Below are 25,648 nucleotides of genomic sequence, written 5' to 3'. Positions count from 1 at the left end.
TTGGTGATTTTTTTTTTTCATTTCAATCGATATTTTTAGAATGATGTATTTGGGTTTTTTCACCATGGACAATTTCAAATATATACAAACAAGAAATTATTATACTAAATCCCAATGTATCAGTTATCCAGTTTCAATTCATGGACTGGCAACTTTATAGCCTATAAAATCCCATCTATCTTTTCCCTAATAGATCACTAACAAAGTGTGATTTACCAGTTTCATGAATTAGAAGCTCTTTTATCAAACAGTAGAACTTAAGCCTTAAATTCATTTGCATCTATATAATAGTAAAATATAAGTGTAATAAAATAAAATAATAATATAACATATAAATATGCTATATAATCATATTAATATGAATGTTAATAGAAATATAAAAAATACTGTGATAAAACCCATATATTAAATAAGCATCTAGGCATATTTTACATCTTGCAGATTTGCTACTATTTGGGACTAGAATAATGCTATCAGATGTTCTGTCATGTTCTTCTAACTATTTTAGGAAGAAATAACATACCAATTGCAGCTTTTTAAGATTTTAGGTTATTCTCAATTTCTCTTGTTATCTCTAGAAATTTTTACTATTTTCATAATTAGTTTCAAACTGGCTGTTTTTAAAGCATATTTCTCTCACATGAAAATGTAGTTGGAGAATTATTAAACTCTGAAAAGAAACATGGGCTTCCCTGGTGGCTTAGACAGTAAAGAATCCACCTGAAATGTGGGAGACCTGGGTTGGGAAGATCCCCTGGAGGAGGGCGTGGCAACCCACTCCAGTATTCTTGCCTGGAGACTCCCATGGACAGAGGAGCCTGGCAGGCTATAGTCCATGCGGTCGCAAAGAGTCAGACACGACTGAGTGACTAAGAACAGCACAGCACAAGGAGAAACATGAGTTGGAGATCAACACTAATTGAATATCTCTGTCTGTCTGTCTGTCTCTCTCACACATACACACACAATTTTGAGTATGTAGAAGTTGTGTTAACGCTCAGTTGCTCAGTCATGTCTGACTGTTTGTCATCCCATGACTGTAGCCCACCAGCTCCTCTGTCCGTGGAATTTTTTAGGCAAGAATACTGGAGTGGGTTGCCATTTCCTCATACAGGGCATCTTCTCAACCCAGGGATTGAACCTGGGTCTCCTGGGTCTTCTGCACTGGCAGGAGGATTCTTTCCCACTAAGCACCTGGAAGGCCATTTGGAAGTTAAGATCTTGCAAGCAAATAACTTGTGCATATTTTAATCAGGAATTTGAACTGATTGGTAAAAGCCAGTAGGATTTCATGTAATTAAATGTAAAAATTACATATAAACAAACTGAAAACTGATTCCAGGGACAAGCTTGCTTTTTCCACCCTTGCTGAGCAGCCCTCCCCAGATATGCTGTGCAGGCACCCAGTTCAGTCCTTGCTTCAGTGGATGAGCACTGGCCTTGCAGGTAAGGATACTGGCATAATTAGTTCTCTTGCCAGTGGTGTACAATCTCGCTCTGACACGACATCTGTGCTAATAACACAGGTCTCCCAGTAGCAAAGAAGTATCGGATTTTCCCATCACTCTGAACAGAAAAGTGTGGTGCCTCTACCTTCAAAAACAAAATTCAAATCAAAACTACCACCACATACACACCATTGCGTTTTGCGGAAAGCATTTTTCAGGATTTTGCATTTTCACACCTGTGATAAAGACTTTGACAATTCTAATTCAAAACTTTCCTCTGCAAACACTTCAGTAAAACTGACTGCCCAGGTAAAACCTTGTTTCTCTTTAGCACTCAATCATATAGCTGTCACAGATACAGTGACAAGCAATCAACTCAGTATCATCACGTGGTCAGAACAATGTTTTCCCTTTCTTATGATAAGATACATATTTCACCAGGAGAATAAAGAATGCTTTAAATAAAACAACTGAATGTTCAATAATAAAATTAACATAATAATAATAATTCAAGTTCAAAGTAATTGGCAGTGAAGTCCCCAAATCAGAGAACACATGACTGTCTCTTCCTGGATTATTTCATGAGCCAGGCAGTCATGTATTTTACAAAATTTTTACCCTACTTATAGCACGATGTAGAGGTTTTCTGTAATTTCTATTTACTACTTACTAAGAGTAATCAATGTCTAGTTTGTCATCCTACGATCTCCTTTTTCAGAGTCCCTTACCACATTTTTTCCCCAACCAATGCTATGACTACTTAAGAGAAGTCTTCACTAATGGCATCCAGCCCAGTCTGCTCTCCCCACACCATGTCCTACCTTGGAGCCCTCTTCAATTTCACCTTCATTTAAGCTTACCTACTGACTCATTTTCAATGGCATTGTTTTCAGCTTATTATCACACAGGGAAGATCAGGAAACCTCATTTGCTTTGTGTTAATATAGCTCAGAGGAATTCATTTGTTACCCCAGGCACAAAGGTCCTAAGAGATTTGCATTTTAATAGAGGACAATTCTTTCATAATTCAAAGAAATGGGGTTTCTCTAATGGTGGAATTTCAAGCATCACTGACAGTAGTGGAGGAAATATTGGGGTGAAAATACACCAAACGATAATACTTGAGACAACTATCTTTTTCACCTAGATTTAAGCTTAACTTGAATACAAGCAGATATTCATGTTTGAACAAGAGTAAAAGCAGAACTAAATGTAAAGCAAAAATCTACACTGTTGAACAACAATACTTCTTCATGGAATGCATGATTATCTTTGTGTTCTTCACCTCTCATCTTTGTAAAGTCAAGTCATACTATGTAGCTCTTCTCAGCTTCATTATGTCTTGACAAAGATGGCCTTAAAGTTCTCCTCAGCTTCACTAAGCTTAGAAAGGCACCTTTTGGTCCTTAGGCTCCTGAACTTTCTTTTCTCGTAGCATTTACTTTAGAAAACTTGTACTTGTAAATTTTTTCTCTGCTCTTTCAAGACATAAATCTTCTTAAAAGCCTTCTTCCAATTTTACAACCCAGAGTGCTTTTTTCAGAGATGTGGAAGCCACTTCCTTGAAATATAATCATCAAGAAAGACAGTACATCCATCTCCAGGTTCCGAAGGAGGGTAGGAACCTAATCCCTTGGGTGCCTTGCTCCAAGTTGCAGAACTACTCTCTTGACTTGAAAATAAGAGAAAGTTCAGTCTGCTTCTGAGTAAGCTCAATCAGCAAACACAGATGGCTTACAATATCTCTACCCCTTTCTAGCTCTTAAAAACTCTCTTCTTTGGTTTCAGAGAAACGGAGATCAGAATGAGTACTGGTCTCTCTCTCCTATTGCAATAACCTTGAATAAAGTCTTTATCTGTTTAACCTTGTCCTGAGCATTTTTTGCTTTGACATCCTGTACATGGACAGACTTAAGTACCTATATTAAATCTGTTTACACTGACCCAAGATTCCTTCATTAACGAGTATCCTGAACATAATCCAAGGAAGCAAAGAAAAGTACAATACCTTTTTTTTTCACATCCATGGCAGTTTCCTTCTCAGTTTTCATTTTGACATCTTCTTTTTCTGGCAGTAAAATGAGAAAATTATAAACATCTGTTTAATTATCATCTATTTCAGGGCACATTTTACTGCCATTAACATCCAATTCATCTTGTATAGAGTAATTCTAAATTAGAGTCATAGTCACATCAAATATGAGTGAACTAGCACCTCTGTAACAGAACAGTGGTTTTGGTGTGCCCTCCCTTCAGGGAAGGAACAAGTTTTTGTTAAGTCAAAAAAATAATCTCTCATGATTGTACACACATTAGATAGCATTGTTAATTATGATATAATCCAGCAGTTTTTCTAAAGGATTTTAAAAGGGGTATATTGAGTGTTCTCTGGGTTATCAGGTTACCACAAGCATGTCAAAAGCTCAGAAAAGTCTTGAGATCACTTGGGACTTCAGATGCACTATTTGAAAAACATCACTCAAAAAGAACAAAATAGCAAACCAATCAACTAGTTTCTTTCCCACATATACAAAAATAGGCTCTTTTGATAGATAATTATATTAAACTAAATTGAATAGTAATATTCATATATTATATAATCAAGAAAAGTAATGAAGTAGAATTGAGCATCACTACTAAGGAAGGAAAAAAGTAATCAGCAACACATTTTAAGAGTGTTTAGGCTTGAATTTGCTTTTAAAGATTTATCAATCTCAACTTTATTTGGAATATTTATATTTGTTTGTTAAAAACAATAACAATAAAATTGTTAAGGGAATTTCTTTTTTTTTTTTCATTTATTTTTATTAGTTGGAGAATAATTACTTTACAATATTGTAGTGGTTTCTGCAATACATTGACATGAATCAGCCATGGATTTACATGTGTTCCTCATCCTGATCCCCCCCTCCCACCTCCCTCCCCATCCCACCCCTCTGCGTCTTCCCAGTGCACCAGCCCTGAGCACTTGTCTCATGCATCCAACCTGGGCTGGCGATCTGTTTCACACTTGATAATATACATGTTTCAATGCTATTCTCTCAGATCATCCCACCCTCGCCTTCTCCCCCAGAGTCAAAAATACAGAGTGAAATAAGCCAGAAAGATAAACACCAATACAGTATACTAACACATATATATGGAATTTTAAAGCATGGTAACGATAACCCTATACGCAGGACAGAAAAAGGGAATTTCTTTCTTAGAAAACAACAGCTTTAACAGTAACATTACAAATGAATACTAATTAAGATATGTTAGCTTTAAAATTGCTTACCTTTCTTTTTTGTTTCAGAAGTCACTTTCTTCTCAGCTTTCTTCTTTTCTTCTTGCTTTTCTAGAGAAGAAATTTAAAATATTTCCTTTAGGAAAATTTAGTACAAAAGGAAAATCAAGTTTTGAAAGAAGGATTACTGTTAAAAGTTAATTCTGCCTCCAGATAGTTTTGTGACTTTGAGCAAGTGATTTAATCTCACTAAGCCTTATTTTCCTCTTTTGTAAAATAATAGTACTTCTTTTAAAGTTAGATAACGTTTACAAAACATTCTGCACAGTGGCTGGCTCACAGCAAGTGCATGCAATGGTAGGCTGCTAATATTCTTTACAAAAAATGAAAAAGATAGTTCAAGCTTTCTGAACCAAACAATTGTTTGTCTAGTGCCTAAAGTAAGATATTAATACTGGAAATTAAAGTATAATTTCTGAGGAACAGTTCTGCAGGTAAGCTAAAAGAATTACTTTTTGTTTTCATATGTTCAGTCTCCTTAGAGATAATACATTAGGCCATTGTGTGTGTGTTAGTGGCTCAGCTGTATCTGACTCTTTGCGACCCCATGGACTGTAGCTCACCAGGCTCTTCTGTCCATGGAATTCTCCAGGCAAGAATACTGGGGTAGGTAGCTATTCCCTTCCCCAGGGGATCTTTACAACCCAGGGATCAAACCCAGGCCTCCCGCATCGTGGGCAAGTTCTTTACTGCCTGAGTCACAAGGGAAGCCCGCAGTAGTGATGATATCTATCTTGATTTTACCATTTTTCAAATCTGCCTCTTGTCAACAGACACGTGGAGCCTGGTGACATCTGTCTGGCACTGTACTGGGGACGTAACTCCCACTGCCCTTTCTGAGTGGCTATATCAATCCGTGTGCTCAGTCTATCTTTTCACCCAGAGTTGCAGTAAATCTGACTGACACGTAGAATGGTTTGACAGTTTGTGGGGCCTCTAGACTTCTTCATGGAAGATTTCTCTCTCAGAGATCTAAGAAAGCCTTGGTCTGAGGGGCAGAAGGAAACTCAAATGGTGGCCAGTAATAGCCATGTAACAACTAGACATCCCTGGACATTTTTCTGGTAAGTGCTCTCATTTCAAATAACAAAATCATGTAGAAGTACACAGTTATTAAAATGGAATATTCGATACTTTTAGGTTTGAGGCAGTTATAAGCACAGTTAATGTCAGAAACTGGCTGATTTTTACTTTCAGTTAGTAGTGCGATTTACCTTGTATTTGAAATACCTTTCTGTTTGTCATTTGTCTCTTCAACTCAAGTATAAATGCCAAGCATTCAAAGATTTTCATTACCCAGAACTATTATGAGATTGTTACTATGCTGAAGAAATTCAATGTGTAGTTCTAGTATGAATGCTTAAGTTGCCTACTAATGACTGCATCTTATTAAGTACAGGAATTAATTCATTCCCTTAGGTATAGAGATTTTTTACCTACAAGATCAAAGACAACACTTTCTTTCAGTGTCAGAAGTATAATTTATAAAGAACCTCTTTTCATGACTCCTAGAGATAAGTTAGTGTGGTAGGGAGAAATATATTCACACTCTGTCTAAATGTATCTATAGTGTACAATTACAGCTCATCTAATCAGAAGTAGGAAGTCAAGAAGTCACATTTTGATAGTTCTAGAGTCAGAAATAAACCAAGTGAATTCTACTTTGCTTTTTCCTAAAGGTTTATCCATATTAAATATGTAAATCATGTTTAAAATTCTGAATAAAGATACTTTTGATTTAAGTATCAGTACTTTCAGCTTCTCTGGGCGAAATTTTATGTTGCAGGAAATTTTCCATCTTATCTAAATAGATATATATGCCAGACGATTAAGTTGGCATTTGCTAATAAACATCACCATCAGATGCCATGTGCCAGAAAAGGAGTTAATTAACACACAGACTAACTGTAAATACTTCTTAGCCTATCTTAAAAATCAATGCCATAGTCATGATAAGATCACAATTTAGTATCCAACTTAGTATCTGAGTCTCTAAGTTTCATAATGTAGATGAATAAATATTTTATTAAAAAGTTCATGCCAATTAGTTCATCTTATATTAAACTTGGGAATGAAAGTAGGTATTTGAGACCATAAGATGGAAGACATTCTTTTCATTTTTTTTTAAAGAGAATTACTTGGTGTAATAAATTCTACCCTTTATATTAATATAGCTGGGATTTTATTGTGGTGATACAGTATCCTTGCCTTAGTTCAGATTGATTAACGCTTCCATTATACACTCTTCCTGTGATTATGGCCATACACTGAAAGAGTCATGAGTAAGAACAGAAATCCACAAAAAGCAGGTATAAATAATGTACTTTAATAACATTTTTATGAATTAGACCTTTAAGCTGTCATTATGGGACTTACTTTTATTCATGGTTAATTTATTTAAAATATCAACTTCTGAAGATCCCTGCATTTCTTCAAGTACTACCATCTATTCTCTAGGTGATCTGGCAGCAGAGAAATTAAGCTTTTCATTTATAAAAGGTACAACAATTTAATTATATCCTTCTTGGGTATAAAAGTAACCCATGTTTTTTATATGAAGACTCTCCTTCCCTTGACATTTTTCTCCTTCAGTAGTCAACAATACTCCTTTCTTTCCACCTGACTATGCACCCACATATCCAGTTTCCTCCTCATTGCTCTCCTCCAGTTGTCTGCTGTTTTATCAGTAACAGCTAGAGAAGAGTTAGGACATTTTATATCATTGGTTCTCAGAGGGTTCGCAATTAAGTATGTCCATAGAGTGTGAATTTACCAGTATACTGCCTTTCTCTGAAAAAGTGTCATAGGCCGGGAAATGATGGCTCTATCTGGTAGGGATCACAGGAAAGACTGGCTGAGAGAGAAATCCTCTCCACAATAAGCAGCTCTGAGTCACAAATATGTTATTAGCTTCTGCATAAATTAACATCAGATGAAAGAAAAATTAAATGACTTACTTTTTACTTCCTAAGCCCTTACAATGGGCTTTTCTCTTGCTTTTAAATGTTTTCATGCCATCTCAAAGCCAGAGAATGCACAATAGTTAATTATAATTGTAAAGCTTTTGAAGATGCCTGTTCCTAGCAAAACGAGCAAACAAATGCAAATGCTTCATTTTCATCTTATGTTTTGTTCTTCCCCCTCATGCCTTTCTTGTGTAGGGATTATCCAAAATTTACATGCTTTTCTAACTCTCTGTGGCCAGGACTGAAGTATTCTTGGTCCCAGTTAAGTAAATAAGGACGTGTCTCTTTCATAACAACGCATTCCAACACACCTCTTCACTGTCACTTTAGAGTGGCAGAGGTGGACCTGGAGCCCCAGTCACAGCACATCATAGAAAACTTCACATAAACAGATACGTTCAATTATACTAACGACTATCAGTTTCCCACTGTTATCTACAGAGAGGAATGAAACAGGAGACAATGGAAGGGTGCTAGCATGTGTGACTTTGGTCTGAACTCTGGCTCTGACCCCTTCTGGTTGTGACATTGCAACGTGCTGTGACACTGAGTTTCATTTGCCTCATTTGAAAAATGGAACTAGTACAATCTACCCTGCCGACTTACTGTGAAGAACCTGAGCCAAAGTGCTTGGACAAGAGTGGGCGTTCGAAAAAATAATGATAGCATATATTACTATATTTTTGAAACAATCAAAATCTGACCATATAAAATCTTCAGTTTTTCTAAGTGCGATATTTGTTGATCTGAGTAAATGCACATTAATTCTTATTTTTCTGTGTTGAGGGAGGCTGTATCAGGAATATTACATATTGTGAAACTTTAAGAAAAAAATAGGTAGGAATTAACAGGTTACGAAGGGGCAATGTGTTGGAATGAAGAAGTAGATTCCAGTTATTCTGTAACTAGTAGTTTCTGCATAATGTAACTGTAAGCAAATCTTCTGTCTTCAACCACAAAAGGCAGGGGGAATGAGTAGAATATACTCAAGTCTCTCTTCACTTGTCTATTCCTTTATTTCTCCAAAGGAAGTATGTCTCATCTTGTATCTATTTCTTAATTTTTCTGAGAACAGTTAACTTAAAAAGCTTTCAATTTGTAAATAGCTGCTTATGTTCTCTGATTGCTATGACTTAAAATTGTTTAAGGCTAGAGAAAAGTCCATTTTTTAGTTTTAACGAATATGTTTATATTTATATGTACACATTATATAGAATACATATATATGTGTATATAAAGTCAGATGATAATAGGAGTCAGAAAAAAATACAAAGCTAGGTCTAGAGGATTAGAGTATGAGGGAATGGGAGGTGACTTTGGGAATGGGAGGTGGCTTCTTTTTTTTTTTTTTTAAGAGGAACAGGGGTATACCTTTTTGAATGAGCACCATTTGAAAAGATGCTTGAACAAAAGTAGGCTACTAGGGAGAAGAATTTTTCTGCAGAGGAAAAATATGTGCCAAGATCTTGAAAGGGGAGCAGTCTAGCTATATTCAAAGAAGGGCATGGAGACCAGAGTGGCTGGAGCGGCGGATTTAGGAGGAGAGTGGGAAGAGAAATGGCCAGAGATGTAGCTTGGACAATCACATTGAATCTTGTTCATAACAAGAATTTTCCATTTTATTGTGAGTAAGGTAGGAAGTCACTGAGAGGTTTCAAGCAGAGTAATTGTATTGTGATGAGTTATGTTTTAAGAGGAATTTTGGCTGCTGCTGAGTGGTGGGTGTCAAGTGCCCCAATGGATTGTGAGACCATACTGCAATGAAGACTAAGAAAGAAAAAGGACTCAGTAAAAATACTCTTCTTAATGTTTTCCTTTTTCTCCCCAAAAATCGCCTCCAAATTTTATCTGGGGCTCTTGAAGGAATGCAACATTATAGACACATGGTGGGCATACCGCTCTTTACACTGTAATTAAGTTACTGTAACAGCAAAGCTCTTTACTTGAGTTATACGGAGTAAAGTAAACTGGCTTTTCAGAACCTGAATCTAGTCTTTGCCTTGACTTTTCCTTTAGTGAATGCTGAACTTTTCTTAGAACCCAGTTTTTTTCATTACCAGCTAGTAACAACAAGTCACAACCAGAAATTCTACAGCATCTTCCAGTGACTACCCTGAGCCTTACATAAACAGTTGGTTCACTTAATCAACAAATGATTATGTAACCTTAGGTCAAACCCTTTGCCAGGGTTTGAATTTTAAACTATTCCTTCCAGGAATTTGGGTTGTGAGACTAACAAGGGATAAAGTTTACAGTTACAAGGATTTAGGGACGTTATAGGTGGAGTCAGGGTGGCTAAGATTGTAAAAAATCTGCCTGCAATGTGGGAGACCTGGGTTCAATCCCTGGGTCGGGAAGACACCCTGGAGAAGGGAATGGCTAGCCACTCCAGTATTCTTGCCTGGAAAATTCCATGGACAGAAGATCCTGGTGGGTGGGCTATAGTCCATGGGGTTGCAAAGAGTTGGACATGACTGAGAGACTAACACTTCATTTTGATTAAGGGAGGTAGTTCAGTCCAGTTCAGTTCAGTCCAGTTCAGTTCAGTTCAGTCGCTCAGTCGTATCCGACTCTTTGCGACCCCATGCACTGCAGCATGCTAGGCCTCCCTGTCCATCACCAACTCCCGGAGTTTACTCAAACTCATGTCCATTGAATCGGTGATGCCATCCAACCATCTCACCCTCTGTCATCCCCTTCTCCTCCAGCCTTCAATCTTTCCCAGCATCAGGGTCTTTTCAAAAGAGTCAGCTCTTTGCATCAGGTGGCCAAAGTATTGGAGTTTCAGCTTCAACATCAGTCCTTCCAATGAACACCCAGGACTGATCTCTTTTAGGATGGACAGGTTGGATCTCTTTGCTGTCCAAGGGACTCTCAAGAGTCTTCTCCAACTCCACAGTTCAAAAGCATCAGTTCTTAGGCGCTTAGTCTTCTTTATAATCGAACTCTCACATCCATACATGACTACTGGAAAAACCATAGCTTTGACTATATGGATCTCTGTTGGCAAAGTGATGTCTCTGCTTTTTAATACACTGTCTGACCCTGCCCGCCTGTGAATGGCTCCAAGAGTAAAGAGGTTAGCACATGCCCTCCCTGAGGTTGGCCAGTCCAGGAGATATTTGCAAGATAATGGCCTTTTACTTCACTTTCTCAACTTCTCTCACTCTCTGTTCTATAAAAGAACCTGGCATCCAGACCCTGACAAGATGGTTATTTTGAGACATTAGTACGCCATCTTCTCAATCAGCTGGCTTTCCAAATAAAGTTATATTCCTTGCCTCAGTATCTTGTCTCTCAGGTATATTGGCTTGTTGTGCAGTGAGCGGAGTGTGCTTGGACTCGGTAACATGAATAGTTATTTTATATGATCAGAACAAGGCCAAAAAATTGTGTTAGTTTGGTTTAATCAAACTGATATTAAGGTGATAGAAAATTAGACTATAGTAGAATACTATAATAGAATACAGCACATGACCTTATATGTATTAGAATATATACTTAGTTCTCAGATGAATGTCTACATATCCTTTCTGTGATAAAATGGGCTCAGGAAAGTTGAGTAACTTGCCCAAATTCACCAATCACGTAAGTGACATAACAAGGATTTAAAACTAAGGATCACTGAAAACTCTGTTCTTTCCCCTACAATATGGAATATGAAGTTTGCAGTAGACTTATTCTAACAAAAACTTACAAATGAACTGAGGCGTGGGCAGAAAAGAAGTGCCAGCTTTTAACCTATCTTTGTGAAACTTGTCTTTTGGGTCTCTCACAGCCAAAGTTCTCTGACATAATGAAAATTTTTTTGTTTCTGAATTTAGTACGCAAAAAGGAATGCAAAGGGAAAGATTATTTGATATATTTCAAATTGCAAACAAAGTTTGTTAATTAAAATTCACATTTGAAATGGATAAAGTAGATTGTGCCTAAATCTTTCAAAAATGAAAAAAAAAACTTTAGAAACAATAAAATGATTGCATTATTTTTGAATGGATTATGTTTACATAGATAAAGATTGCCACATCTGTTCTTTTTCCTTCTGGTATTTATTTTTCCTCTCAATGCTTTTACATTCTGGGAAGCAAATGCTCAATTAAAGTTTATTGAGTTTTACACTCAAGTGAGAACCTCTCCATCCACACACTCATCTCTGAATAGCTTCAAAGAGAGTATTTTGCATTTTCTTTTTTGTTATTCTCGAATTTTTTTTTTTTGGTGCTATAATCATTTGGAGTGTATCTAAAAACTTTTTAACCCTTTTATAAGTAGTTTTTATGCACAATCATTGTTTGCTGAAGATATTTTAGTATAAATTTTCTAATGCATCTTTCTACAAGGGTAAGGAAAATATAAGATTCATTTCTAGTAAACGTCAATTTTCAAAGTCATATTATTTACATATAATTACCTTTTCTATATTTTTATCTATATACGTTTCCTACATTTGTCTGTAGCAGGAAATGAATTGCAAAAGTACTTTGTTGCATTTCAAATGTCAAGAATACCTAGAAACATCAGAGAATTGAGTTTTCCCTATATGTGACTAAGTTATTGATATTTAAGAAAAAAGTTGGTTATCATTTAAAATCAAAGCATATATTAAAGTATCATTTCAAAGATATGGCTATTTTGTAACAGATCCTTGAGAATTTAGGGTTTCAGTTACTAAATAAATTAGGAAGACTCAATAGTTATTTTGAAATAAAATTTGACTTTAAAATTACCAAAAGTTACTGGTATATTGGGCATATTTATAAGTCAGATTCTTAATTGAAGCATTTAAAGCCTTGAAACTAAGCTTAACGCATGAAAGTCGATCAATCGTGTCTGACTCTTTGAGGCCCCATGGATGTCCACGGAATTCTCTAGGTCAGAATACTGGAGTGGATAGCCTTTCCCTTCCCCCGTGGATTTTCCCAACCCAGGGATCGAACCCAGATCTGCCACATTGCAGGTGGATTCTTTACCAGCTGAGCCACAATGGAAGCCCAAGAACACTGGAGCAGGTAGCCTATCCCTTCTCCAGCAGATCTTCCTGACCCAGGAATTGAACCGGAATCTCTTGCATTACAGGTGGGTTCTTTACCAACTGAGCTACCAGGGAAGCCCAAGCTTAATGCTTATCAATATTTATAAGGTAAATAAGTGCTCCTTCAAAGAATACAACTTTTCCAGTTGTAATTGTTTTGATATATGGATTTCAACTTTATTTCAAATGATAGACTACATAAGTTTCATTGTTTCATAAATTATACCAAACCATTAATGTAATTTTTGTCTTCTTCCTAATATAAGGATGGTCTAGTCTAGTAGATCAAATTTTTTATACAAAATTCTTACATAATTTAAGCAAGTATCTGTCACCATTTATCATATGAACAATTGCCAAGACTCCTTACTCCATTTGGGTAAAACAGACTTGGCTTTAACAGTGCAGCCACTTTTTCCATCAGTACTAAAGAGGATGAAGAATCTCAATGGGGATTCTAAGAAGTTTATAAAACAGAAAGAAACATTTAGGTTAAGCTGACACAAATAGCAAATAAATGTTTGATGATGAAAAAACGGTACTTATAAACTAGAGCTTTGGAGGGACCTGGCTCTTTCTTGTAAAATGCTTTCTGAGAGAAAGTTGCTGCCACAAGAAGGTTCCAATTAAAATTTCATAATAAGGAAGCTATAAAAATCACATTCACTCTTATTCACAAAACTTCTCATCCCTAATTTTCTCTTTGGTCAAAATATAGGGGAAAAAATCTAATTCTTAATATCAGTATGAAAGTTATGAAAGATCTCTGAGCTAAAAAGCTGGCCTTCAACAGAAAGCCCCTTACTCTTCCCTGACTCTTGGTTGTCACCTCTTGATTTTTTAAATTTTTTATTCTGGGGATCTCCAGAATAAAAATATTGCTACTGGACTGTCAAATCAGATGACATTCCGTGCTATACTGTCAGATGTATAGGGGAAGAAAAACATAACTTCTTTATCTTATGGGTAAAGTTAATGATTTTCACAAAAAGCATTTTTAATTAATAATGGGAAATCAAGACTACTATAACAAGATAGAAAAGTTTTAACTCTGGAGATGCAAGTTTCTTTAGAATATTTAATGTCTACTAAAAGACAAACCTAAGGAGCATGTTAAATGGCAGAGACATCACTTTGCCTACAAAGGTCCATATAGTCAACGCTATGGTTTTTCCATGTATGGATGTGAGAGTTGGACCATATAGAAGGCTGAGTGCCAAAGAATTGATGTTTTCAAACTGGTGCTGGAGAAGACTCTTGAGAATCCCTTGGACAGCAAGGAATTCAAACTAGTCAATTCTAAAGGAAATAGACTCTGAATACTTACCGGAAGGACTGATGCTAAAGCTGAAGCTCCAATACTTTGGCCACCTAATGGTGAAGAGCTGACTCATTGGAAAAGACCCTGATACTGGGAAAGACAGAGCAGGAAGAGAAGCGGGGTGGCAGAGGACAAAATGGTTGGATAGCATCAGCCACTCAATGGACATGAGTTTGAGCAAATTTCAGGAGACAGAGAATGACGGGGAAGCCTGGCAAGCTGCAGTCCATGGGGCTGCAAAGAGTCGGGCAACTGAGAGATCGAACAACAACAAAAAATGCAGATTTGTATTTCATGAAAGTGATAGTGAAATCGCTCAGTCCTGTCCGACTCTTTGCGACCCCATACACTATAGCCTGCCAGACTCTTCCGTTCCACCCCAGGGATTGAATCTGGGTCTCCTGCATTGCAGGCAGTCTCCTTACCATCTGAACCACTAGGCTATTATATTTCATATATGGGATATGTCCTTACATTTCCTTTCTCTTGACACTCGTCCACCTATTTGTTTTTTGTGTTTCTTTTTTTTCCCTTAATTTAGTCAAGTCAGTTGTTAAACTGAATTATACTTGTTCCAGCATATTAACTCCACATAACTGTGTTACCTCATGCCTGGCCCTGTAGAGTGCTGCAATCAAAAGAAGTGGCAGTTTAAAATTCAAGGAAGAGTTGAAGACACATTTAAACCTTTCCTGAGGTCTCTCAAAATTGCTAATGTTGTATGACCCAAAGCAAAACGTTCTAAAGGTTCTCTCCTTATTGGACTCCCCAATCCTCTCTCATCATAGCAGCTCTTCCAAAAACCTTCTCTGTCTGGAAGTGGAAGTGTTAGTCGCTCAGTCGTGTTTGACTCTTTGGGACCCCATGGACCGCAGCCCACCAGGCTTCTCTGTCTATGGGATTTCCCAGGCAAGGATACTGGAGTGGGTTGCCATTTTCTTCTCTAGGGGATCTTCCCAACTCAGGGATCGAACTCAGGCCTCCTGCATTGAGGGGAGACTCCTTACCATCTGAACCACCAGGGAAGCCTCTCTTTCTGGAAAGCAAACTAAAAACTTACTCCAGCCCATGCTGACTCTCTTCTTGAGCTCTTTTCTCACTGTCCAAATCTTATGTTTTCTTCTGGGGACTATCCCATGTTCAAACATGAATTAATTTAATTATTTGAGCTTCTTCCAAATTTTTTTTGCTCAGCCAGCATATCCTGAGTCCTAAGTATAATAAAAACATTCAGGAGCTGACCAGGCATATCTAGAATATTCCTTTGGCATTAAGGTGGTGGGGAAAAGCTATGAATACTTATGTTAATAATATTTGTGTCCTCATCACACATGTATGTAAGAATAATTTTAAAATTTTTTTACAAATAACTAAAAGGTGAAAGTTGAATTCAGTCTGTAACTCAGTGACTAGTGTACCAAAGTTGATTTCTTAGTCTTGGTAGGTGAATCGTGGTTATGTAAAATGAAAACATTAGAGGAAAAATATATTAGAAATCTATGTATTATCTTTACAATTGTTCTGTTAATCTAAAATCATCTGAAAATAAAGAGTTCAAAAACAACAAAATGTTGGAAAAATATTAAGACTGAAATAGATGATTCATTTTCCCCTCAGAAGTAGGGAGTAACTCTACTTCTAATAAATGTGTAGGGAGGAAAATGAATGAAATAAAAGCCTCAAGCATGATAAAATTGTGGAGATGAAACAGAATTTTGAGATCATTATGTTGAAAATAAAACTTTTTAGATGAGGAAGCTGAGTCATCTTAGAGAGTTTAAGAAACTTAATATGAACTAGTGGATCTTTAGTTCAGACTCCTGATTGCTATACCCTCATTTATGGGTAGGGTATAGCAGTAGGTCACCATGATCTTCTAATCAACAAATCTAAAGAACCCTGGCCAATTATTTTTTAATTTTATTTTATTTTATTTTGTCATATCCATCCCTCTGGGGCTCTTCGCTTTGTTGTACCATTTCCTTTCTCATTATTTTTTTCATATTTGACTTTCTAGTCTGTCTTCTGCTGAAGTTTTTGATGGTAAATTTTATGTGATGACATTTGTATGGTTCATTTTGACTAGGCCATAGGAACAGTTACTTGGTCAAAACCATTTTTTAGATGTGATTAATATTTAAATCAGTAGACTTTGAGTAAAGTAGATCGCCAACCAGTTGAAGGCATAAAGAGAAAAAGACTGACATTTTCTAAGGAAGAAGGAGTTCTGCCTCTAGTCTGCCTTTGAACTTGAGAAAATAATATTAACTCTTCCCGGGCATGCCTGATGGACTTCAGACTTACCAACACCCCAAATCACATGATCACATGAATCAATTCATTAGAATCACTGTCTATTTCTCCCCTCTCCCTGCCCCACTGGGTGTGTGTGCTTGTGTGTGTGTGTGTAGGGGGGCAGTTGTGTGTGTGCACATGTATTGTATTGGCTCTATTTCTCTGGAGAACTCCAAGACAATGTTATTCCCACATTTTCCTTCTTGGATGCCCTAAGCCTCACTCAAACTCATGACTGGCCTGCCATTTAGTTATATTCAAAACTAAAATTTGTATGACACAGGATATTTTTAAGATCTCCTATTCCTTGGGAGCTCAGTAAGTATTACTGGGAACAGTAATGCTTCTCTGATCACAAATTGTGAGCATCACTGAGGTTAAAGAATTAAATAGCTTTCTAATAAGAATTTCATAATTTTTTAATTTCATAATTTTGTAATTTTTTTAATATAATTGGATCAGTTAAGACTGTCCAAAAAGGAAATACTACATATTATGCAGACCCAATGTATTACACTACGAATTCTTTTTCACCAAGAATAACAGAGAACTAGAATTCCCCACTACATGCTTCAGGAAATGCTATGCTCAGATCAAGTTTATGACTTCAGTGTCTGTAGCCCTCTCATTTTTGAACTCCAGATTCCTAGCTTCAGTTGTCTGCTAGAAATGACCACTTATGTGAATCCCACTTAACATGCTGCTCAACACATGGCAGAATCTTCATTTTCTCTCCAGGTCCAATATCCACCCTCGCCTTCATGGATTGTGTTAACCAAGGATTAATACAACCTCTGGATTCAGGTTAGTTTGGTCAATAGGAACAATATCAAGAGATAATAGAGCAGGGGAAAAAAAAGAGATAGTTGGATATTATCCAACTCCCTTCCTGAGAATATTATATACATAATTTTACAAATTGTTGATGCTATGTTCTTCTACTAAAGGATATAGTTCTGGCTGGGCATATCTCTCTTAGAGTTACCATGTTTGGGGATTTGTAAACCTCTCCATTTCCTTGACTCCTCAGGCCTAGGACGGATAAAGCCGTCCTGAGTTGGTCAAGCTTGGGGAGCTTCACCATAACTCTGCTCAAACCTTTATAAACACTACATTCATTAAACACTCTTAATCATCCATTTTGAATGTTCGAGGGACCCTGATACACTAAGCAAGTCTGAAACTGAACTCATTATCATCTCCCCAAACCAGTTCTTATTCTTAAGTGCCATTCATTTACCCAGGTCAGATAAGACTTTAGCAATTATGCTCAGCCCTAACTTTTAATTGCTAGCTCTCGATAATGGAATAGACTGATCCTGAGCATGAGACATTTGAATTCCAATTCCAATTATACCATTGTTATGATGGTGTTATCTTAGGCAATTTACTTGATTCCTCTGATCGTCTCTTGAAATGATATAAATCATATTCACTGCTTGAAATTATTTTGAGGGCTAAATGTGATTGTTCACAACAAAAGTAGCATGATTTTTCCTCATAAACAGTAGCCTCCTAAGTTTTTCTTACCTCTAAACCTCCAAGCTCTACCCTTCATCATCCACCCTTACTATCACTGACTCATCACCTTACTTATTGCTGACTCATGATCTAAAATGCAAATCTAATTGTACTACTCCTCTGCTCCGTTGTTTTAAAAGGCTCATGCAGTCTATGAGGAGGGGTAAATGATTCAGTTTTGTGTACAAAATTCTTTAGGATATGACCAGAGTCCTATATTAAGAAATTTTATAGAGTTTCACAATTGTTGACTAATGACATTAATGTGATTACCATATTAACCTCTCCAGATATCAATAAAAATTTACCATGAAAATTAATTATTTACTATATGTACAAATTTGCTGATTAAAAAAATGATAATGATAACAGTAACTAATAGCTCAGTACCTAATTGTGCTAAGTTGCTATGTACATTATTTCAGGCAGTCCTCATAGCAACTTTCTAAGTAAAAGAGGCCCTAAAAGTAGTATGGTTTACCTATGTTATCAAAATTTACAACTGGAGGTCAATTCCATTAAAAACTGCACAAAGATATGAGTTAAGTTCACCTCAAAACAAAGGAAAATACTGTATTGCCCAAAAGTTCAACAAGATTTACTGTGTCATAGAGTTAATGGAATGAGAACCTGAGCCAAATTTCTATTTTATTATTTTATGCTTTTTGCTTCTCAGGATATATCTCAATGAAGAGCAAAGATGATAAAGTTCCTACTTTAATAGAACTGTAAATAAAACGTTACTAGCTCCTGTAGAACATTGTCCTCGAATGCATCCTACGGTAAGAAATTATCTCATAATAAGTTTCTTATATTGCTCCTTTCTCCTCTATACAAATACTACCAACTTACTCTTTATGGCCCAATGCAAGTCTTGTAATTTGACCACATAGCCTTGCCTCAATCATATTTCATCTTCCTCTTAACTTTCACAGCCTTTATGACCTGTACAACTCACTTTTGAACTTCAGAAAATAATGCTTCACAGTATTATCCATTTCATGGGGACATGCCTGGTTGCCCCATTTGACATCTGTATCCAGACCATGGTCACAACCTTACACATCTACAAGAGCCATTTAAACACTGCGCCAAGCCATAGAGTCTTCACTCTGCTCTTAATTCAGCTTACTACCAATCCACCAGCTTGAAAAAAATAAGTTTGAGATCTCTGGGTGTGAAAGCAGAAAATTATCTCTGAGATTATTTAAGTTCAGTCTCCACAGTTGACAGAAGAAATGGAGGCTCTAAAAAGTCAATCCATTTGTCAAAGATAAAATAACTGATTAGTGTCAAAGCTGCAATTGGAAGCTGGGACTTTAATCTTCTCTCAACAGTCCTCTTGCCCACTTTTGTGTAACTTCATTTATAATATTCACAACTGTAGAACTAAATACCAGTTATATCTTTATTCAAGAAGAAGATAGGGTATATAGTAGTAGTTCACCTTACTTTATTTGGTTCTGTTACTGCAAATTATGTTTGTAACGGAATAATAAAAGTAATTTAAGTATAAGATATATATCCAATAAAAGATCACCTAACATCGTCTTTCCACATCTTTGCCAGAGTAGATACAGTGTGGCCATTTTACATTAAATGTCCAGTAATCAATCACATGTGGACAAAAGTCTTTAATTCTTCAGGGATCACTGAGAGCATAAAACATGACTTTTGGTAGTGGTGGAGGGGGTTGTGCTGAATAGGAGGAGAGAAAAAAATTTCCAGCAATGCTGATTAAACAATCAGTTCAGTTCAGTCACTCAGTTGTGTCCGACTCTTTGCGACCCCATGGACTGCAACATGCCAAGCCTCCCTGTCCATAGCCAACTCCCATAGTTTACTCAAACTCATGTCCATTGAGTTGGTGACACCATTCAACTATCTCATCCTCTATTGTCCCCTTCTCCTCCAGCCTTCAATCTTTCCCAGCATCAGGGTCTTTTCAAACAAGTCAACTCTTCACATCAGGTGGCCAAAGTATTGGAGTTTTAGCTTTAGCATCAGTCCTTCTAATGGATAATCAGGACTAATTTCCTTTAGGGTGGACTGGTTGGATCTCCTTGCAGTCCAAGGGACTCTCAAGAGTCCTCCAACACCACAGTTCAAAAGCATCAATTTTTCAGCGCTCAGCTTTCTTTATAGTCCAACTCTCACATCCATACATGACTACTAGAAAAACCATAGCTTTGACTACACCGACCTTTTTTGGCGAAGTAATGTCTCTGCTTTTTAATATGCTGTCTAGGTTGGTCAGAACTTTTCTTCCAAACAACAAGTGTCTTTTTATTTCATGGCTGCAGTCACCATCTGCAGTGATTTTGGAGCCCAAAAATATAGTCTGTCACTGCTTCCACAGTGGAAACAGTGATTAAAGGATAACAGGATCATATCCAGCAATTGTACTAATACAAAGATTTAATGAAGCAGATTTTTTGGATGCTTAGAAGTGGATGGAAAATGTTGCCTGAAGCTCTTCTGTTTCGTCACTGAGGACTCTCTCCTAGAGCAGTCAGACTAATATCTCCTAAGAAAACCAGCTCTGACAAACATGATAAACAGGCTGTCATGTTAAGGGTTAAAACCACCTGTGATGTTAATATAATAAGGAACCTTTTGTTGAAGCAGGCGAGGTACTCACATAGACCTGTCCCACTTGTGGAATGTACAGGTAACTACAGTGACTTGAACTTGCAAGTCTTTCAGCACCAATGAGAGCTCACAAAAGATAGAAAAACTAATTCATTGCAAAATTTAACACTGTTTGAAAGATCATAAGAATTAATACTATATTGAACGTGGTTCTCTATTTAAGTTAGTTCCAGGTAAGTTATGTCCATAATTAAATGCGAATTGACAACAATGACCAAAACGATTGCATGAAATCATCATTATACAAGATCTTTTCAATGATGCTATAGTCAATTTCCCTGGACAAAGGCCAACTGTATTCTAAAACATATAGTGTTAAGGGCTTTCCCGGTAGTTCAGAAGGTAAAGAATCTGCCTGCAATGCAGGAGACCTTGGTTTGATATCTGGCTCAGGAAAATCCCCTGGAGAAGGGAATGGTGACCCACTCAAATATTCTTGCCTGGAGAATCCCATGGTAGTAGGAGTCAAAGCAAACAACTGATTTAATATATAGTTAGTTTTTACTTCTGAAGATTCAAAGCACAATAATTTCATTATGGTCTACAAAGTGTGTGGTTTGGGGAGAGGAGTGAAATTATAGGAAGACCAGAGACACCTTCAGGCCTTAGAGAAGTAACCCAAGATAAGAAGTTCATAGATTCTTCACAGAATGAGAAGAAAGTGTTGCGAGCTTATTGCTTTAAGCACTATTAAAGCACAAGGGAAGCATTTAAAGGCTTCATGGATGTGCAGAATGCTTTCGCCCATAACAAGGTCTGTTTTTTAAAATTTATTTTTAGATGATATTTTTTTTAGATTTTGACTGATAAAACCCTAAGTTGTTTCCAATCTCCTGTGAGCAAACTTAATAAGCTAGTCTATATATAACCCCTCCTCTTTTAAACATTAAAATGAAAAACATGTTTAAGCTCCTACATTTTGACCTGTTTTAACTGTATTCCTCAAATCGAAGAGCATACGTTAGTGCCACATGTAAGTTCCTTTTTACATAATAGCATTTTCTTGCAACTTGGTCCTAAGGAAGTTCCAGACTAAAATAGTGCATCAAGGACTGTGCATAATCAGCCTCACTAAAAACAGCTTGATTAATACTAAATATGTCCTAGCTCCTAATCAATTATGTTAATGAAGTCCCAGGCAGCACATCTGCAAGCGCTGACAAAGCCCATGATCTCAGTGTTGCCTGATAATGTGGGCTCCTTGGGAAGCGGCTCAGTGCCAGCATGCTCAGGGCAAAGACTGTGCCTTCTGCAGACAAAAAGTGGGTACTACTAACAAAAGCCTTGTAATCCTGCAATATTGCTAGATTATTCACTTAAACTGTATTGGGCTCCAGGATAAAATGTCAAATAATATTTCTCTTTAAATATAACAGCAGAACCTAAGTGTCCCACTTAACAAATGACACATTCCTTTCCAAGTGACAGACTGATAGGCAAAACATTTGCTACATGATGGTGTATGAGCCTCTTCCAGGAGCTAAGGTGGAGTCAAACATTTGAATAATCTGCCTATCAGAATTTGCCTTAGATTGGGGAATTGAGAGTCCCCAGATTTATGTCCATCTCACAACAGTAGAATTAGAATCTGATGAAACATAAAAGTGACAGTATTATTTATAGGTTATCTCTTGCTCTGTGAACATTTGGACAGTAAGATGGTTACTTGTCTGTTTTTTGTCTAATTATCTCAAGTCACATAAGCTATTATAGTCCAAATGTCAGAAGAAATATAACTCTGATCTCCATCCCTTCTTGCTTTTGGACTATAAATTTCTTCTAAGTCAGTTACTTACTAGCTAGGTAAACTGATATACATCAATAACCGATAATAAGAGTGTTTTTTTGTTGTTTTATTACCTTCAGCATAAACTCAGTTATATCTGAGTTCAGTTAAGAAAAATTTTTGAAAATATTTAACTCCTATCAGTTATAAGCATGTATAGAAGATGATGCAAGTTAGGGATTTATGGTGTTGGGAAGTCATACAGGATAGAAATGAAAAAGGGAAAATCATTGATTACTAAAAAAGAAATACTTAAACAACTTATTAAACTAAACAAATTATATGAGGTAAGCATTCAAGTTGCTTTACATTAACTAAACTTAAAGATTATCAAGTGCTATGGACTGAATTGAGTCCTTCCAAAGCTCATATGCTGAAGCCCTAACCCTCCATATGACTGGATTGGAGACAGGGCCTTTAGCAGGTAATGAAACTTAAATGAGATCACAAGGGTGGAATCCTGATCCAACAGAAGTTTCTTTGCTAAGAAGAGGAAGAGACACCAGCGTGTGCTCTCTGCCGTGTCACAACACAGCAAGAAGGAGACCACATACAAGTCAGGAAACAGGCTCTCACTAGAATCCAGTCGCAGGTACCCTGACCTGAGACTCCCAGTTTCCAGAACTGTGAGAAAATACATTTCTGTTGTTTAAGCCATTCAGTCTGCAGTATTTTGCTATGGCAGCCCTTGCAGACTAAGACACTAAAACTGATAGGGAATTTAAGAAATTATCATATCAAGAAGAAGCTGTCTTCACATAATTGTCTCACATGCAAAGGAAGTCTGGACCCAAGTGAGTGGTGGGAGAAGGAGGTGTGAAAGTCAAGGGAGACAGTGAGACCATCACCCTATCAAAATGATCACATTTAAAAATCAGTAAATCAAAGACCTATGTGGGCCAAATAAATGCGTCTTTAGCTTAGATGGATGGGAGACAAAAGTTTCAAACCTTGGACTCTACCTGGACCGTTCTCTAAATAGTCAAGAAGTATTGCTTATTTGGACTCAAAAGTAATGTCTTTCATGAACTTTTCATTAAATCATGGTCTCTAATAACTAAACAAATTCTTTTCTTCAGATTGGTACTGATACAGTACTGACTTACAGATTGTATGGAATTTTTATTTGAAATTTGCAACTGCTAATTCATTCAACTTGTAGCTGACCAACTCAAAATATCTTGCATATAATATATAATAAGGTTGTTATAATTTACAAGTATAATGTAACCTTTCCCTCAATCCCAAGGGCATTTCTCTAGCGCTCTTGCCTTTCTACAATGCTTAGGTATGTGGCTTGAAACCTTTTGCTTTTTTCCCACACAACTAGCAATCAAAATTTTTCCATGTGTGCCATTCCAGTTATTCTGAAGGACATTTGGCCACTAGTAGGTCATTTAAGTGATTACTACTAAGTTGAAAGCATTTTTAGGAATATTCAATTGCTCTTTACCTGCCTCCTACATCAGGTAGGACTTTACTACTCAGATGAGGTACTGAACCAGAATCAGCAGCAATATTTGGGAGCTTGGTGAAAATGCAGAATCTCAGGCCTTACCCGTGACCTACCAAATCAGAATTTTCACTGTCAAAGATCCCCAGGTGATCTCTGTGTACATTTAAATATTGATACACATTGCTAGGGTACTCTTGATTGACATCAGAAGATGATACGTCTATCACAGAACTACCTGAAATCTGAAGCACAAAATGTTACGCTTTCATGTTACTAAAGCTGATGTCTCAGAAAACATTGAGTTCTAATCCTCAAACTCCAAAGTCTGCATAGTAATGTGACAGAAAAATTCCTGGGTATAGATCTAGAAAGTCAGGGCTAGCATCCAAGTCCTGCTGTTTACTAATTAAAAAAAAAAAAAACTCCAACTCTAAATTTGTTAATCATTGATAATAATATCTACAGGGTTTTGAGACATCGAATGAGAAATGCGTATACCCATAGCCAACATAAAAATATTCTAAATAAATGTGAGTTGAATACAGCATAGTCACAGGCATAATTTGGTCAGAATCTTGCCAGAAAAGTACATAGAACACACTGGTATTTCAATCTAAACTTAGGAAAACTTCACCTGCTCAGCTACTCAAATCCTTCCCTGACTACTGACTGTAACATAAATAAATGTATTCACTGAAATATAAATGTACAGCCAAATGACTTCTGGATCTGTGGTCAATTAGACAATGTATTGCTCACCAAAGCATTCATATTTTATTAAAAAATAAAAATAAATTTAAAAACTATTTGAAGCAGGCTACCAACTTTATATGTTTGGTGTAAAATAGTTGCTTGGATGTGTAGTAATTTTTACACATAAACATAAGCTAAAAGTCTTAAAATTTAATGTATGTAAGACTCAACTGAGGAGTTTGTTAAAAATACAAATTTTCCTCTCTGAATTGCCAGAGAATCTGATTCACTAGATCGAGGATGTGGTAGGAATATGTATTTTTTAATGAGCTTTACAATTGATCTTGATGCTGGTGATCTACAAACTATTTTTTGTGGACAGTTGTAGAAAGCCAATAAAATGAAGTTAAAGAAACTCCTAATTTCATCACTATCAAACACAACAATAAAATTTTTGCAATTGTTAGTTTTATTCTACCTTTACAACACCTGTCTGTGGTAGTATTACTATTATGAGCATCGGTATTTTACTAATAAAAAGTCTGAAAGTTTAGGTATCACATTTAAGGTCATCCAGGGAGAAAAGGGCAGAACCAGAGTCTGGACCCAGATCTGTGTGATTGTAGGACACAGGCTGTTAATCATATATTATTTCCTAAGGCACAAAGTTACTACCATCTTTCTAAATAACAAGAGGTTATCAATAGGGCCTGGGTCATCTTTGTAGGAGGGGCTTGGAGGATGCATGAGATGAGCTGAAAATATCCAACATTTTCTCCTAATTATTGGAAATTTATTTGGGAGTGGACTTAGGGGACAGAATATATATAAGATATAGAGGAGAGAATAGGTTAACATGAGTGAATAATTCCTGATAATGAGCATATAAAGTTTTCTTGAGTTTCCTATTCAGGAATTACAAGGTATTATCTGTCCCTTTGACCCTATACTTCCTGGCTTGATCTCCAGAGTATGAAGCTGGTTGTCCTTCTGGAAGCTGATGGCCACCAATGTATAATCTTAGGAAGAAATTTTTCGTGTTCTAAGTAGGAGCAAATTGTACTTTTAGGAAGAGTAAACTGTAGCTTAGACATACTAAAACTATGAGAAAAGATGGATTTTGTTGCTGCAACAACTATTTTGCTTAGTTTCTCTACATTCTATCTACAATAGAGATGATTTTTGGAAAAAT

At 36.5% G+C, this 25,648-nt stretch overlaps 1 protein-coding gene across 25 annotated transcripts in view; it reads right to left on the bottom strand.

The window, feature by feature from the left end:
• Positions 1–25,648, bottom strand: part of TRDN (triadin) — a 392,562-nt gene that overhangs the window by 187,049 nt on the left and 179,865 nt on the right. For 24 of the 25 annotated variants that reach the window (XR_010659958.1, XR_010659959.1, XR_010659960.1 and 21 more), the window contains exons 11-12: positions 4,726–4,785; positions 3,457–3,516 (exon numbers count right to left, since the gene is read on the bottom strand). Coding sequence is in view for 19 of the 25 variants with exons in the window: in XM_065911840.1 (XP_065767912.1) it covers positions 3,457–3,516; positions 4,726–4,785 (120 nt within the window). In the remaining 6 variants the exon portion in view is untranslated. The remainder of the gene's footprint in view (positions 1–3,456; positions 3,517–4,725; positions 4,786–25,648) is intronic. The other variant, XR_010659963.1, reaches the window with a different exon arrangement.

This window comes from Muntiacus reevesi, chromosome 19, assembly GCF_963930625.1.
Source record: "Muntiacus reevesi chromosome 19, mMunRee1.1, whole genome shotgun sequence".
Lineage (NCBI taxonomy): Eukaryota > Metazoa > Chordata > Mammalia > Artiodactyla > Cervidae > Muntiacus > Muntiacus reevesi.
Note: the sequence above shows the minus strand (reverse complement) of the source record. Positions and strands in the feature narration are given on the sequence as shown.